Below are 13,744 nucleotides of genomic sequence, written 5' to 3' on the forward strand. Positions count from 1 at the left end.
ACCACCCCGGTGGGAGGGGAGGTTGCTGGGTGGGACCCGCTGGGCAGGGCCAGGCTGCCGAGTGCCCGGTGGCTCTGGTGCCAGGCTGCAGGCTGCAAGGTCGATTTCAGTGCCCGGCCGCAGGGAGCAGCTTGTTTTGGGTGCAGGCTCATTTGTGCCGCTGCTACCGAGACTGGAGGGTGCGGCTGCCCGGCCGAAGGTGCCAGGCTGGGTTTGCGTGCCCGGCTGCGGGCTCCGCCGGGGTCCCATCGGGATGGGGCGGCTGCCGGGCCCGGGCGCTGCGGCGCTGGGCGGAGGCCGGGGATGCCCGGCGGTGGAAGGCGCCGGTGCCGATGCCCGGTGTCCGTCAGCTGCATCCCGGGGCGAGGAGGCCGCGCCGTCCCCGTCCCCATCCCCGCCGCGTCCCCGCCCCCGGCCCGGCCCGTCCCCTCCTCCCGGCCGCGCCGCCTCCCGCCCGCTCCGCCACTGAGCCCGCAGCGGCGGCGGCGGCGGGCGCAGGCTCCGGGCGCCCCGGGGCCCCGCGGCGGCCGCTGCCCTGAGGCCGCGGGGGATGGCGGAGGGGCCCCGGGGCGCTCCGCCGCCGGGCTCGCCCCGCCCCGCCGCGCCGCTGCCCAACGGGCCCCGCGGCGGCGGCGGCGGCGGCGCCGGCAGCCCCGGCTCGGGCTCGGGCAGCAGCAGCCGCGAGGACTCGGCGGAGCGGAGCCCCGCGCCCGCCGCGCCCCGGGCCAGCATCATGAAGGTGAGAGCCCCGCACCGGCAACGCACCGGGCCGGCCCCCCCGCGCCCCGGGCCCGGCACCTGCGCAGCGCTGGGGGCCGAGCCGGGTCCCTGCGCCGAGCTCCGCGTCCCCCCGCACCCGTTCTGTCCGCCGCTCGTCGCTCCCCCGGTGCCCGTGCAGCGGCTCTGGGGAGCTGCAGAGCAGCCGCATCCCCGGGCGGCCGAGGGTCGCCACCTGCCCGCGGTGGTGGTCACACCGGGACTGACACAGCGTCCCCGCGCCCTGCCCGGACCCAGGGTCCCCAAGGGCACAGTCTGGCCCGGCCCGGCTCCGTGGAGTGTCCGCGGGTCGCGCTGTCAAGTGCCACGGCCGCGCTGCAGCATCACTCGCTCCCGCTCAGGACACCCCTGGTTCCCGTGAGGAGATGCCCGCTCCAGCCCCTCGAGCAGCTTCTGCTCTCCCGGGCTCTCCTGACAAACGCTGAGCCTCGGGCCTGGCCTGAGCAGCTTGCAGTCTGCTCTCAACACCCGGTGCTGGTGCTGCCGGGCCGTGCTGGGGCCGGGCTCCAGGGAGGGTCTCGGGGGTCTCCCACCTGGGTGGGCAGCGGATCACACGTGTGCTTTCCTAAACGAACGCCCCCGATTGTGCTGATGCCAGCGCTACTCCCTGACACAATAGGTCACGTCCGCCCGGGATTCGCCTCCCTGCTCCCGGCAGCCTATTTTAAGCTGGGATTGCTCCGGTGCTATTAATACCCCGTGAGGGGGCTGTTTCCGTGGTGCCCCAGCCCCACTGTTCCGTCCCCGGGATCCAGTTTTCTGGGCAGCAGTGTCAGGACCCCGAGCTCTGCCCGGGCTCTCGCTGCAAACTGTTGCGGGGGCGGCCGGGATTGCCCACGCGGGGCGGGCACGGAGCTCTGCCGGTGCTCCCGTGCAGCCGGAGGCTGCTGCCGGTGCTCCGTCTGTGCCCGCCTTCCTTGGGGACATTGCCAGCGCCTCCTGCTCCTCCCGGGACGGACCAGCATCCTTCCCAGCCCAGGGACCATCCGTGGGCACGGCGGGCTGGGGGTGCTGAACCTCTCGCTTGCTGCCAGGCCGGGCATCGCTGTCACCACCTGCGTCACCGCGGGATGTGGCCTCACGTGAAGGTCGGGTGGCCCAGGGCCAGCGCTGGCCCGAGGGGAGGTCAGAGCCGAGCAGTGTCCCCAGCTTGTGCTGATCCCTTGTGCGTCTCCGAGCCCATCCGGGGCCTGAGAGGCAGTGGAGGCACATGTGGAAAGAGCTGCTGGCCCTGTTGTTGTTTTTTTGGGATTTCCAGAAAAGGCTGGAGGAGCGAATCTGAAAGTGTGACTCCAAGGCTGTGTGGAGACAGGGAGGCCTGGGGCAGCGGGGCTCAGAGCTGTCCCCCGCAGTGTCCCTGTGCCCTGGCTAGAGGACCTGCTCCCTTCTTTCTTCTCAGCCTGAAAGCAGAGGGGGCTGGTGGTCCTGTGGGCTGTGAGGATGCTGGAGAGGGTATAGGACCTGCAGGATGCGTCCATTCCCCAGCATTGCGCTGTTCTGTCCCCTCAGCCCCCTTCCCATGGTGTGCCAGCCCCGGGAGCTCTGTGGTGCCTCTGCTGGGATCTGACTCCATGGCCCCTCGCCGGGAGTGGCAGCTGGTGCCGCGGGGGGTGGATGTGTCAGTCGCTCTCTTCTTGGCAGGGAACGAACGAAGCTAGAAAAGCCCTGGCTGTGCCTGGTCTCCCACTGCCTGAGCTCCGGGGCTGCTGCCTGCCTGCGCCCCTGCCCACGCTGCCCAGACTGGGATAGGGGCCGTGGGGACACCCGGGACCTGGGGAATTCAGCTGCAGATGAATCACACCGCGGTCATACCGGGGGATAAAGGGCAGGGAGGGACAATTGATGGGCTCCTCTCCATCCCGTGCTTTGAGAGCGGGTTGTGCGGCCGGTAAGCGTGGCTGTCACGTGGAGGCTGAGATTAGGGCATCAGCACTCACCAGGGCACTAATGCAGGAGATAATTGGCTGAAGAGGTGATTAACACATGCTGCAGAGCTGGGCAGGACAGGCAGCTGGGCTGGAACGTGCCCTCCGTGCGAGCCCACGCTCACCACTGGCATCGTGGTGGGCATCGGGGCCGTGATCTGTGCTTTGAGCCCTGCCTACTCCCTGCCAGCTCGGTGGCACAGCGAGCAGGATCCCTGCTCTGGTTGGAGCTCTGCCCTCTCTGAGGGTGTTCCATGCTGCCGTGGCCATGGGTGCCGTGTGCTCCCTGCTCCACGGCTGCCTTACCCATCCCCTGCCTGCGCTGCTCCTGCTGCGCCTCGCCCAGCACTTGTTGGGTCGAAGATCCCCTGGAACAGCCTGGAAGGGGCTGCCAGGGAGCAAAGACTGTTGCTTGCCATCCGCCAGCTCTGCCCTCTGTCTGGGGCTGTTCTGTGCTGTCATGGCCTTGGGTACCGTGTCCTTCTTGCTCCACTGCTGCTTTACCCATCCCCTGCCTGCCCTGCTCCTGCTGCGCCTCGCCCAGCGCTTGTTGGGTCGAAGATCCCCTGGAGCAGCCTGGAAGGGGCTGCCAGGGAGCCGAGGCACTTCCCTGCCATCCCCCAGGCTGCTCTGAGGAGTGTAGGGCAGCTGCAAAAGGGAAACTCCTCGCATGCCCTGCTCGCTGCTTGCTCGTGCAGGGGGAGAAGCAGAACCTGCAGGGTGCTCCTGGGTTTGTGCCACACATCTGCACCCCAAAGTGCTGCAGCGGCCACCGCATCCCCTGTCTGAGCCTGGCAGGGTGGGGGTCTGCAGGGAGGGCGTTTGCGCTTTCACCCCGAGCCGAGGGGCGCTCGGGGGATTGCCGGGGTGTGTCTGGCTGCCTGCAGCGGGCACAGCTGGAGCAGGTCCGTGCCGCTGGGTGCACGCAGGTCCCCCGCCCGTGTTTCCTTTCCGGATGGATTTCCTGTTTTCAGCTGTGGGGCCCGGTGCGGAGCGGCGCGGGGTGGGTGCGCCGGGCGGGTCCTCGAGGGGCGGGGGTCCTCGAGGGGCGGGGGTCCGCGAGGGGCGGGGGTCCGCGAGGGGCGGGGGTCCTCGAGGGACGGCCCCCGGCGCCCACCGGAGCGGGCTGGGGCTGCCTCTCAGTGGGGCGCTCAGATTGCAGCGCGCAGGAAGCATCCGGCGTCCAGTCCTTCTCCGCCGGGCTGGCCGATAGCGGGACCTGCCGCTGAGCGCCTGCCGACCCGGGATGGCTGGCACCGAGGCAGAGCCCTGGAGCTCGGCCAGCTCCCTGGAGCAATCTGGCAGCGAGAGGATGCGAGCAGCCACCACATCCGAGCTCCAGGATAGGAGGATGTGCCTGGCTCTAACAAGGGGCTGAGGGCTGGTGCGGGTTCCTCCTTCCCTGGGCCTTTGTGTCCCGAGCATCCTTGGAGGATTCCCCATTCCCTGGGGAAACTGTACATCCGTTTGTGTGACTTATCCAAATACCCTTGGCTGTGGCTGCCTGACCCCGCGGGGCAGATTCCAACCCTCCAGGACCAGGCACGGGATGTGCTTGCGCTGTGTGGGAGCTGTGGAAGCTCTCAGGGCACTGCAGGGGAGCAACCCCTCACCTCCAACCTGGGCAGCTGAGCAGGACCTGCCTCTAACGGAGACACCACCAGATTAGAGGTGACTCACCATAATCTTGAAGAAGTGGATTAAATCTCCTCCTACTGTGCTACTTAATGAAATCCATCCCATAATACACTCCTGGCCCTGCTGTTCCCCCTTATCCCCTGCCAGCCCTGTGGCAGCTGGGTCCCCCCTCCCTGTGGGGAGGCAGGGCAGAGTGTGGGCACGAGGTGCTGGCAGCAAACAGCCCGTGCCATCGTGACCCTGCGCTCTGTGGGACACGGCCATGGTTGTCCCCAGCACGTGGCACTGGCAGGGGCTGTCCTGCCCCACTCCTCACAGAAGATTGGGGGGTCTCTCCTGGGCTCCCTAGGAGCAGCTCTGCTCGTGCATCACACGCTGGGTGTCTGCTTTCCTCTGCTCCCCAGGCCAAGGAGACAGGGGCTGTGCTGGCTGGCTGTGCCTGTGAGGGTGAGCAAGCAGCGGGGAAGGATCCAGCTCAGGGCCAGGAGCAGGAAGGAAGGAAGGAAAGCAGAGTTAAAATAAGCCAGGCAATGAGCTGTGAGGGAAGCCAGGGCTGGAGCTGGCTCCCAGCCCCCAGAAGAGGGGCGGGCTGGAGGGGACTGGGCTCAGCATGGTGCTGGGGCACCCTGGGGCAGTGCTGGGGTGGGGGGACCATGGGGCAGGAGGATGCCAGGAGCTGGTGGGGCGTGTGCTGCTGCCTGGCTGTCTCTGATTGATGGCTCTGCCCCTTTCCCACCCTGGCAGGATGGCTCTCGGCAGCGGCCCCCGCACAAGAAGAAGACAGTGTCCTTCAGCTCCATGCCCAATGACCGCAAGATCAACAGCACAGCTGCCTGCATCTCCCTGATGCTGGAGGGCTGCGAGCTGAAGAAGGTGCGCTCCAACTCCCGCATGTACAGCCGCTTCTTCGTGCTGGACGCCGACATGCGCTCCGTGCGCTGGGAGCCCTCCAAGAAGGACTCAGAAAAAGCCAAGATTGAGATCAAATCGGTCAAAGAGGTGAGGGTGGGCAAGAAGACGCCAGTCCTGCGCAGCAATGGGCTCTCTGACCAGTTCCCCGATGAATGCGCCTTCTCCATCATCTACGGGGACAACTACGAGTCCCTGGACCTGGTGGCTAGCTCGGCAGATGTGGTGAGTGCCTGGGTGATGGGGCTGCGCTATCTGGTGTCCTATGGGAAGCACAGCCCTGAGGCGCCCGGGACTGGCCACCCCAGCCTCCGGACATCCTGGATCTCCTCTGTCTTCGACCTGGCTGACCTGGAGAAGTCTGGCCGCATCCCCGTGTCCCGGGCTGTGCAGCTGATCAAAGCACTCAACCCTGGCATGAAGACCTCCACCATCGAGCTCAAGTTCAAGGAGCTGCAGAAGGCCAGCGAGCGTCCTGGCACGGAGGTGGCCTGCGACCTCTTTGTGGAGGCATACTGCGAGCTGTGCACCCGCCCTGAGATCTTCTTCCTGCTGGTCCAGTTCTCCAGCAACAAGGAATACCTGGGTGTGAAGGACCTGCTGATGTTCCTGGAGGTGGAGCAGGGCATGGAGGGGGTGACAGAGGAGAAGTGCTTGGAGATCGTCAGCAAGTATGAGCCCTCCAAGGAGGGCCGGGAGAAGGGCTACCTGGCCATCGATGGCTTCACACGTTACCTGCTCTCTGCTGACTGCTCCATCTTTGACCCCCAGCACCGCAAGGTCTGCCAGGACATGGCACAGCCCCTCTCCCACTACTACATTAGCTCTGCCCACAGCGCCTGCCTGCTGGAGGACAACTTCTGGGGCCGCACAGACATCAGCGGCTACATCAGTGCCCTGGGCCTGGGCTGCCGCAGCATCGAGCTGGTGCTGTGGGATGGCCCCGAGGGTGAGCCCGTGGTCTACACCAGCCCCTCGGCTGCCTCCTGCGTGCCCTTCCGTGCCGTGGTGGGGCTGATCGACCAGCACGCCTTCACTGCCTCCGCCTACCCCCTCATCCTGTGCCTGGTGGTGCGCTGCTCGGCCCCCCAGCAGCGCCTCGCTGCCCAGTGCCTGCGCAAGACCCTCGGGGAGAAGCTGTACCTGGAGCCCCCCAACCCCGTGGCCTCGTACCTGCCCTCCCCGGAGGAGCTCAAGGGCCGCATCCTCATCAAGGGCAAGAAGCTGCCGCCCACCTGCGAGGACAGCGAGGGGGAGGTGTCGGACGAGGAGGAAGGCTGGGAGCTGGCGCGGAGATTGGGCCAGGAGGACCGGGAGGCACCGGAGGGAGGCGGCCTGAGGCGGCTGCGCCTCAGCCGTGAGCTCTCGGAGCTGGTGAGCCTCTGCCAGGCTGTGCCCTTCCAGGACTTTGAGAGCTCCAGGCGTGGGCAGCGCTACTGGGAGATGTGCTCCTTCAGCGAGGTGGAGGCGGGACGCTTCGCCAACGAGTGTCCGGCCGAGCTGGTCAGCTACAACAAGCGCTTCCTGTCCCGCGTCTACCCCAGCCCCATGCGCATCGACGCCAGCAACATGAACCCCCAGGACTTCTGGAAGTGCGGATGCCAGATGGTGGCCATGAACTACCAGACGCCAGGGCTCATGATGGACCTGAATGCGGGCTGGTTCCGGCAGAACGGCGCCTGTGGCTACGTCCTCCGCCCGGCCATCATGCGGGAGGAGGTCTCCTACTTCAGTGCCAATGCCAAGGACTCCCTGCCTGGCGTGCCTGCCCAGCTCCTACACCTCAAGGTCATCAGCGGGCAGAACCTCCCCAAGCCCAAGGGCTCGGGGGCCAAGGGGGAGGTGGTGGAGCCCTACGTGTGTGCTGAAATCCACGGCATCCCGGCCGACTGCGCCGAGCACCGCACCAAGACCGCCCTGCAGAGCGGGGACAACCCCATCTTCGACGAGAGTCTGGAGTTCCAGATCAACCTGCCCGAGCTGGCCGTGCTGCGCTTCGTCGTGCTGGATGACGACTACATCGGGGACGAGTTCATTGCCCAGTACACCATCCCCTTCGAGTGCCTGCAGCCCGGCTACCGCCACGTCCCCCTGCAGTCGCTGGCCGGGGAGCCCCTGCCCCACGCCACCCTCTTTGTGCACGTGGCCATCACCGACCGCCGTGGCGGGGGCAAGGGGCACCGCCGGGGGCTGGCGGGGCGCCGGGGCCGCCGGGTGAGGGAGTACACCTCCACCAAGGCCACTGGCATCAAAGCCATCGATGAAGTCTTCAGGACGGCCACCCAGCCACTGCGGGAGGCCACGGACCTGCGGGAGAATGTGCAGGTAGGACCCTGCAGAGGCAACAGGGGACTTGGTTTCTTCAGGGGAGGATGGGGCTGCCCCCCTTTTCCTGGGTGATGTGAGAGAGGAGCCTTACCTGGAGCAGAGAGCTGTGGGAAATGGGGGTGTTCCTGGGGGTCCTCCCAGCTGAACTCCTGACGCTGGGGTCTGGTCTCTGCAGAATGCGTTGGTGTCCTTCAAGGAGCTGTGTGGGCTGACACCCGCTGCCAACATGAAGCAGTGCATCCTGACGGTGTCCACGTGGCTGCTGCACAGTGACAGCGCACCCAGTGTCACCCTCAACCTGGCAGAGCAGTACCCACCCATGGAGGCCCAGGGCCCCATCCCCGACCTGCTGCGCAAGGTCCTCACCGCCTACGAGACTGTAAGTGCCACCCTGCCAGGGCCTGGCTCCTTGGGGAGGCTCCCTGGCATCACTGGCACTGGGAACAGCACCCACTGCTGGTGCAGGTTTTGTGGGATTGAACCTGGACAGGTTTTGTGGGATGAACCCAGGCAGGTTTTGTGGGGTGAACCTGGGGAGTTTTTGGGGGATGAACCTGAGTAGTTTTTGTGGGATGAACCCAGGCAGGTTTTGTGGGATGGGTCAGAAGGTCCAAGGATGGGGAACCCTGAACTCTCTGTACCCATCCTGGGCGAGGGAGCTGCATGGGGGCTGCCCAGGGAGGAGCCTGGCCAAGGCACAATCTTGCCCTGATCAGTCTGACCCTTGGACAATGCAGCCCTGTGCCTGCACTGCCTGTGCCTTGCCCTGATCCCACCAGGTGGGAGAAATCCCATTAATAGCCACAGCCAGAGCTGCTTCCTTCTTTTGTGTTGAAGGGAACCTGGCCATTGGCCACGTGCTGGTCACACCATACCCGTGAGGTGCGAAGGGCCAGACCCTGGGCACTGTGCTGGTGCAGGGGGCAGCCCCTGCTGAGCCCTGTGTCCCCTTTCACTTGGCCAGGGGGCACAGGGCCAGGGCTGCCCAGCTGCTCACGTTGTCCCTCTCCCCAGATGATCCAGACCAGCAGGACCCTGATCGAGTCTGCCGACGCCGTGTACGGGAAGCTCATCCAGGCACAGCAGGCAGGTGGGTCCTGGAGGGCAGCCCCAGCTCCACCACAGCTCTGGCACGTCCTGGGGGGCTCAGGGCTTCCTGCACTGGGGCAGGCTGTGGGTGGGTGGGCTGCAGAGCTCTGTGGTAGGGAGCAAGCGGAGTGGGGGAGGCTGATGAGGAAGCGGGGAAGAGTCATTAGCTGTCAAACGCCAGAACATAATTAGTGCCAGAAATAACAGGCTGGGGCTGACAGCAGAAATGGCAACTGAGTGTTAAGACTTCCCAAACACATGGCAGAACCCACACAGGCAGGTGCTGCTGCTGCCTGCCCTGGTGCTCCCTGCAGGTGCCCCCACTCTGGCAGCTGCCTGGGACCTCTGGCCCCACTGTTGGCTGGGACCCCACAGGGACAGCCCCCCCAGCTCCAGGGGCTTCTGTGGGCTCCCTGTGGGGCTGGGAGAGTGTCAGGAGCTGGAGAGGCTTGGGAAGAAGGAGGGAGCCCTGCTCTGCTGTCCCTGCCATGCCAGCAGCCGTGTTTGTTCCCTGCCCACGCTGCAGACGGAAATCTCCCCAAACTCTTGGCTCGGCTCTGCCACTGCTGCCAGCCCTGGGGGAGTGGAGCTGTGGGGCACAGGCTGCGGGGCACAGACTGGTGCTGTGCCCTCCTGCATTGCAGGGGCAGAGGCATTCTGGGCTGTGCAGCCCCTCGGGGTGGTGGCAGCAGCAATTTGGCAGCTGCAGCCCCCAGCCCCGTGCCCTGGTGCTGCCTGCTTTCACCCTGGCCGTGCTGGGGACGAGCTGCTGTGCTGCTGGTACCCGGCTGGCAGGAGCTGGGCCCCGGGGAGCTGCAGGGCTGTGGGCGGGCTGATTGGCAGCGCCGGGGCGAGGGAGCTGCGTGGGAGCCCTGGCGTGGGCCCCGAGCCGCTGCTGCGTCACCAGGGGTAAATATAGCACCCACTCAGGGGGTGGGGCACAGCCACGGGGGGCTCTGAATCCCCCCCAGATGAGCCATGGAGTGCAGGAGTTGTGCCTCTGCCCAGGGTCTTCACTGCCCTTCCAGACCTCGTGGTGTCTGGGTTCAGAACGGCCCCAGGGTGCAGCTGACCGTGGTGCTGGAATGGTGGGGGGTCCCATCATTTGGGGCATCGAGGATTCTTGAGGCTGCTGGGGCAGTGGGGAGCCCACCCAGCCTGCAATCCCGTGCTGGGCAAAGGGCATCCCTCTGGCTTGGTCCCTGTCGGTTGTGGGTGGTGGCTGTCCCCGTGCCAATGTCCCTGCATGCCCTGAGCCCCTCTGCCGCCGATCAGGGATGGATTTCCACAAGGAGCTGCACCGCATCGAGACCAAGGAAGGGCTGCGGGGCCGCAAGCTGCAGAAGGCGCTGGAGAGCTTCGCCTGGAACATCACTGTCCTCAAGGTGAGGGGTGAGAGCTGCGCGGACAGCCCAGCCCAGCCCAGCCCAGCCCTGCTCTGCCCTTCCCTTCCCTTCCCTTCCCTTCCCTTCCCTTCCCTTCCCTTCCCTTCCCTTCCCTTCCCTTCCCTTCCCTTCCCCTTCCCTTCCCTTCCCTTCCTTCCCTTCCCTTCCCTTCCCTTCCCTTCCCTTCCCTTCCCTTCCCTTCCCTTCCCTTCCCTTCCCTTCCTTTCCTTCCCTGCCCTGCCCTGCCCTGCCCTGCCCTGCCCTGCCCTGCCCTGCCCTGTCACCCTCCTGCCTCCACCCCAACACATCCCCGATATCTCCTGCCCCAGGGCCAGGCTGACCTCCTCAAGCACGCCAAGGCGGAGGCTCTGGACAACCTGTGGCAGATCCACAACGCGGGACAGTCCTGCGGCATCGGCAGGAACGGATCAGCCTCGCCCGAGCCCTCCCGGCTGCCAGCCCCGCTGGAGCCGATCCCTGAGACGGACGGAGGTGGCGACACAGCGTCCTGCTGACCCCGGCCTGGGGCTCGGGGCCCGGACTGAGCAGCCCTGGCCGCAGGGGCAGGAGCAGAGAGCCCCGGCCTGCCTGGGCAGTGTCTGTGAGGCTGGGTGCTCTGCCCTGCTGAGGGGCTTGCAGCAGAATTCAGTGGAGAGCTTGGGGAGAGATGTCCCTGCTCCCTCGTGCCCTGCCAAGCTCCCAGAGGACTCATCTGTCCCCTCCATCTGATTCTGGAGCCAGATCTCTGCCGAGGGGCCAGAGGGTACCCCAGTGCCCGTGTGCATGTACCCCCAGCCTGCTGTGCCAGATGCCACTTGGAAAAGCAGCCCCAGCTCTGGGCTCCTGCCCGCCCTCCCCAGGGCTGCAGGTTTGCCCTCCACCAGCCCCGGGGAAAAGCGGGCTGGCAGAAGGATCCTGGCTGCTCCACAGCATCCCTGGGGACCCCACCATGCAGAGGGACTGGGAGGCTCTCTGGTGCAGCAGATGTAGGGCCAGGCTGTCCCTGAACAGCAGATGTGGCTGCTGGCATCAGGGAAATGTTCGGGTTCATCTCCAGGGCAAGGGAGTTCAGCACAAGCAAAGGCTGGAGGTGCTCTGGGGTCAGGCTGGGGCTGTGGAGTGTTATAAAGAGTGCCAGAGCCTCCCTGGTGCCCTGTGGCTCCCTCTGTTCCAGGCACAGCACCACGATGGGATGCAGCACAGCACAGAGGGGATGGAGGGTGGCACTGGCACAGGACCCTGGTGGCACTATCCCTCTCTGGCACAGGACCCTGGTGGCACTATCCCTCCCTGGCACTGGTGCAGGACCCTGGTGGCACTATCCCTCCCTGGCACCAGCCAAGCACAGGGTGACGGCTCCCCACGTCAGTCAGGGAGCTGTGCAGCTGCTGGCACCCCTTTGTTCGGGGTTAATTAGCAGGTTAATTAGCCTAATGGGGCTCTGAGCAGCGGCCAGCGCTGACCTTCAGCCCCTTTGTGCCAGCCCAGCAGCGCGGCCGTGGGCAATTATGGCCTCATTAGTGCCAAGCACCCCTTGCAGTGAGCACCCTCACAATGGGGAGCTGCAAATGAGGGGAAAGGCCTGGATGGTCTCCGGGCTACCACGTCTCCCAGACAGCAGCTGCTCCCGCTGGCCCAGGTATTTTTGGCAGCCCCATTGTGCTGGGCCCTATAAAGTGGCGGTGGCAGTGCGGGGTGCTGTGCTGCTGGCTGCCCGATGGGACATGCCCCAGAGCTGCTCGGCCACATGAAGACCCCAGCAAGGATGGAGGTGCCCAACACCAAGGTGGGGCTGGGGTGCTGCAGCCCCTGGGGATGAGAGCTCAGCGATGGGTGGGAGGTCAAAATGTTGGGCTGGGGGTGTGGGAGGGCCTGGCTGGTTTCTTGGGAAGCTCCAAGTCTGCAGCAAATCCCTGGGAATCCCTGGCTGATGAGGGGAATGTTGGGAGCGAGCTGGGCATGCAATTCCTGCAGCATGGGTGCTTTCAGTGCTTGTCCTGTAGCCTGGGCAGCGAGAGGAGGGAGTTTGTGTGCTGGAGCAGGGCAGGGGTGTGGTGAGGCCACCCACATCTGGCTGGGACACAGGTGAGGAGCAGGGCAGGGGTGCAGTGAGCACACCCACATCTGGCTGGGACACAGGTGAGGAGCAGGGCAGGGGTGCAGTGAGCACACCCACATCTGGCTGGGACACAGGTGAGGAGCAGGGCAGGGGTGCAGTGAGCACACCCACATCTGGCTGGGACACAGGTGAGGAGCAGGGCAGAGATGCAGTGAGCACACCCACATCTGGCTGGGACACAGGTGAGGAGCAGGGCAGGGGTGCAGTGAGCACACCCACATCTGGCTGGGACACAGGTGAGGTGCAGGGCAGGGGTGCAGTGAGCACACCCACATCTGGCTGGGACACAGGTGAGGAGCAGGGCAGTGAAGAGTGAGGCTTCAGGTCTGGGGCTGAGCCAAGAGGGGCAGGGGGGAGTTGAACACCACAGAGAGGGGACAGACCTGGGTCGGGCAGTCCCCATCTCTGCCCTGTCACTGCCCTGCCCTAACGCTGCCCGTTCTCTGGCAGCCCCAGCGAGCTGCCTGCCTCCTGCTGCTGCTCCTGCTCTGCTCCCTGGCCGCTGCCCGGCACAACCTGCCCCACTGCTGCCGCCAGAAAACCTGCTCCTGCCGTGTCTACGACCTCCTGCACGGCATGGGCAACCACGCCGCCGGCATCCTCACGCTGGGCAAGAGGAAGAGCGTCCCCCTGGCTTTCCAGAGCCGCCTCTACCGCCTGCTCCACGGCTCCGGCAACCACGCTGCGGGCATCCTCACCATGGGCAAGCGCGGGCAGCAGCCGGGCACCGTCTGCCCCGATGTGCTGGGCTGCCCTGCGGGCACGGTCGCCCAGCCGACAGCGGTGCCACGGGGCGCTGCCACCAGCCCTGACAGCCCCAGGGAGTGCCAGGGACACTCAAGGAAGGACCTGAGCACCAGCCAGGGAGCTGCAAGGAGCTTTTACTGAACGGGATGGGGGCAGCGGGACACACAGAGGGGATCCCTGGCAGGACGGACTGCGGGGACGCACAGGAGCTCGGTGTAAATAGCACTTTTAGATACCTCCTCCCTGTCCTGGCCCTGGCCCAGCCTGCTCAGGGCACCGCGGGCACCGCGGCCTTTTACAATAAATTGTAGCCTGATGTCAGCCGGCTCTGCTGTGTGTCTGGGGAGGGGTCGGGAGGGACAGCTCGGTACGGGGACAGCTCGGTGCGGGCACAGCTCGGTGTGAGGGCAGCTCGGTGTGAGCACAGCTCGGTGTGAGGGCAGCTCGGTACAGGGACAACTCGGTGTGAGCACAGCTCGGTGTGAGGGCAGCTCGGTGCGGGAGCGAGTTCCTTCCTCCGCGGGGCTGGGACTGGACTCATGACGAGTGTTATCAGCAGCGCTGCCCTGGTGTGTGCCCGTGTGCGGTACCAGGACAGAGTTTCACCGAGGTGAGGCGCGTCCCGCTCCTCCTGCAGCCCCCGTGAGCCCGAGAGGGCCGGGGGTGAGCGGCTCCCGTGGCCGGGCGGGTCCCGGTGCCACCAACCGGGAGCCCCCCCGGGCCAGCTCGCCGTGCCCGCCGCGGGCGGGGGACGGTGCTCGACGGTGCCGAGGCCCCTCCCGGTGCCGGGGCGGGGCGGGGGCGGAGCGGGAGCCCCGGGCGGGCCG

The 13,744-nt window shown here is 66.3% G+C and overlaps 2 protein-coding genes across 2 annotated transcripts; both read left to right on the top strand.

The window, feature by feature from the left end:
• Positions 1-550: 550 nt before the first annotated feature.
• On the top strand, positions 551-12,648 carry LOC115913855 (inactive phospholipase C-like protein 2). Its single transcript, XM_030966097.1, has 6 exons — positions 551-739; positions 5,085-7,574; positions 7,753-7,956; positions 8,592-8,667; positions 9,942-10,051; positions 10,381-12,648. Exons 1-6 carry the CDS (start codon positions 551-553, stop codon positions 10,564-10,566), a joined length of 3,255 nt encoding a protein of 1,084 aa, XP_030821957.1. The 3' UTR covers positions 10,567-12,648.
• Positions 11,799-13,238, top strand: HCRT (hypocretin neuropeptide precursor). The gene is made up of 2 exons (XM_030966027.1): positions 11,799-11,837; positions 12,513-13,238. Exons 1-2 carry the CDS (start codon positions 11,799-11,801, stop codon positions 13,056-13,058), a joined length of 585 nt encoding a protein of 194 aa, XP_030821887.1. The 3' UTR covers positions 13,059-13,238.
• Positions 13,239-13,744: the final 506 nt, after the last annotated feature.

Source organism: Camarhynchus parvulus, chromosome 27, assembly GCF_901933205.1.
Source record: "Camarhynchus parvulus chromosome 27, STF_HiC, whole genome shotgun sequence".
In the NCBI taxonomy this organism is placed as follows: domain Eukaryota; kingdom Metazoa; phylum Chordata; class Aves; order Passeriformes; family Thraupidae; genus Camarhynchus; species Camarhynchus parvulus.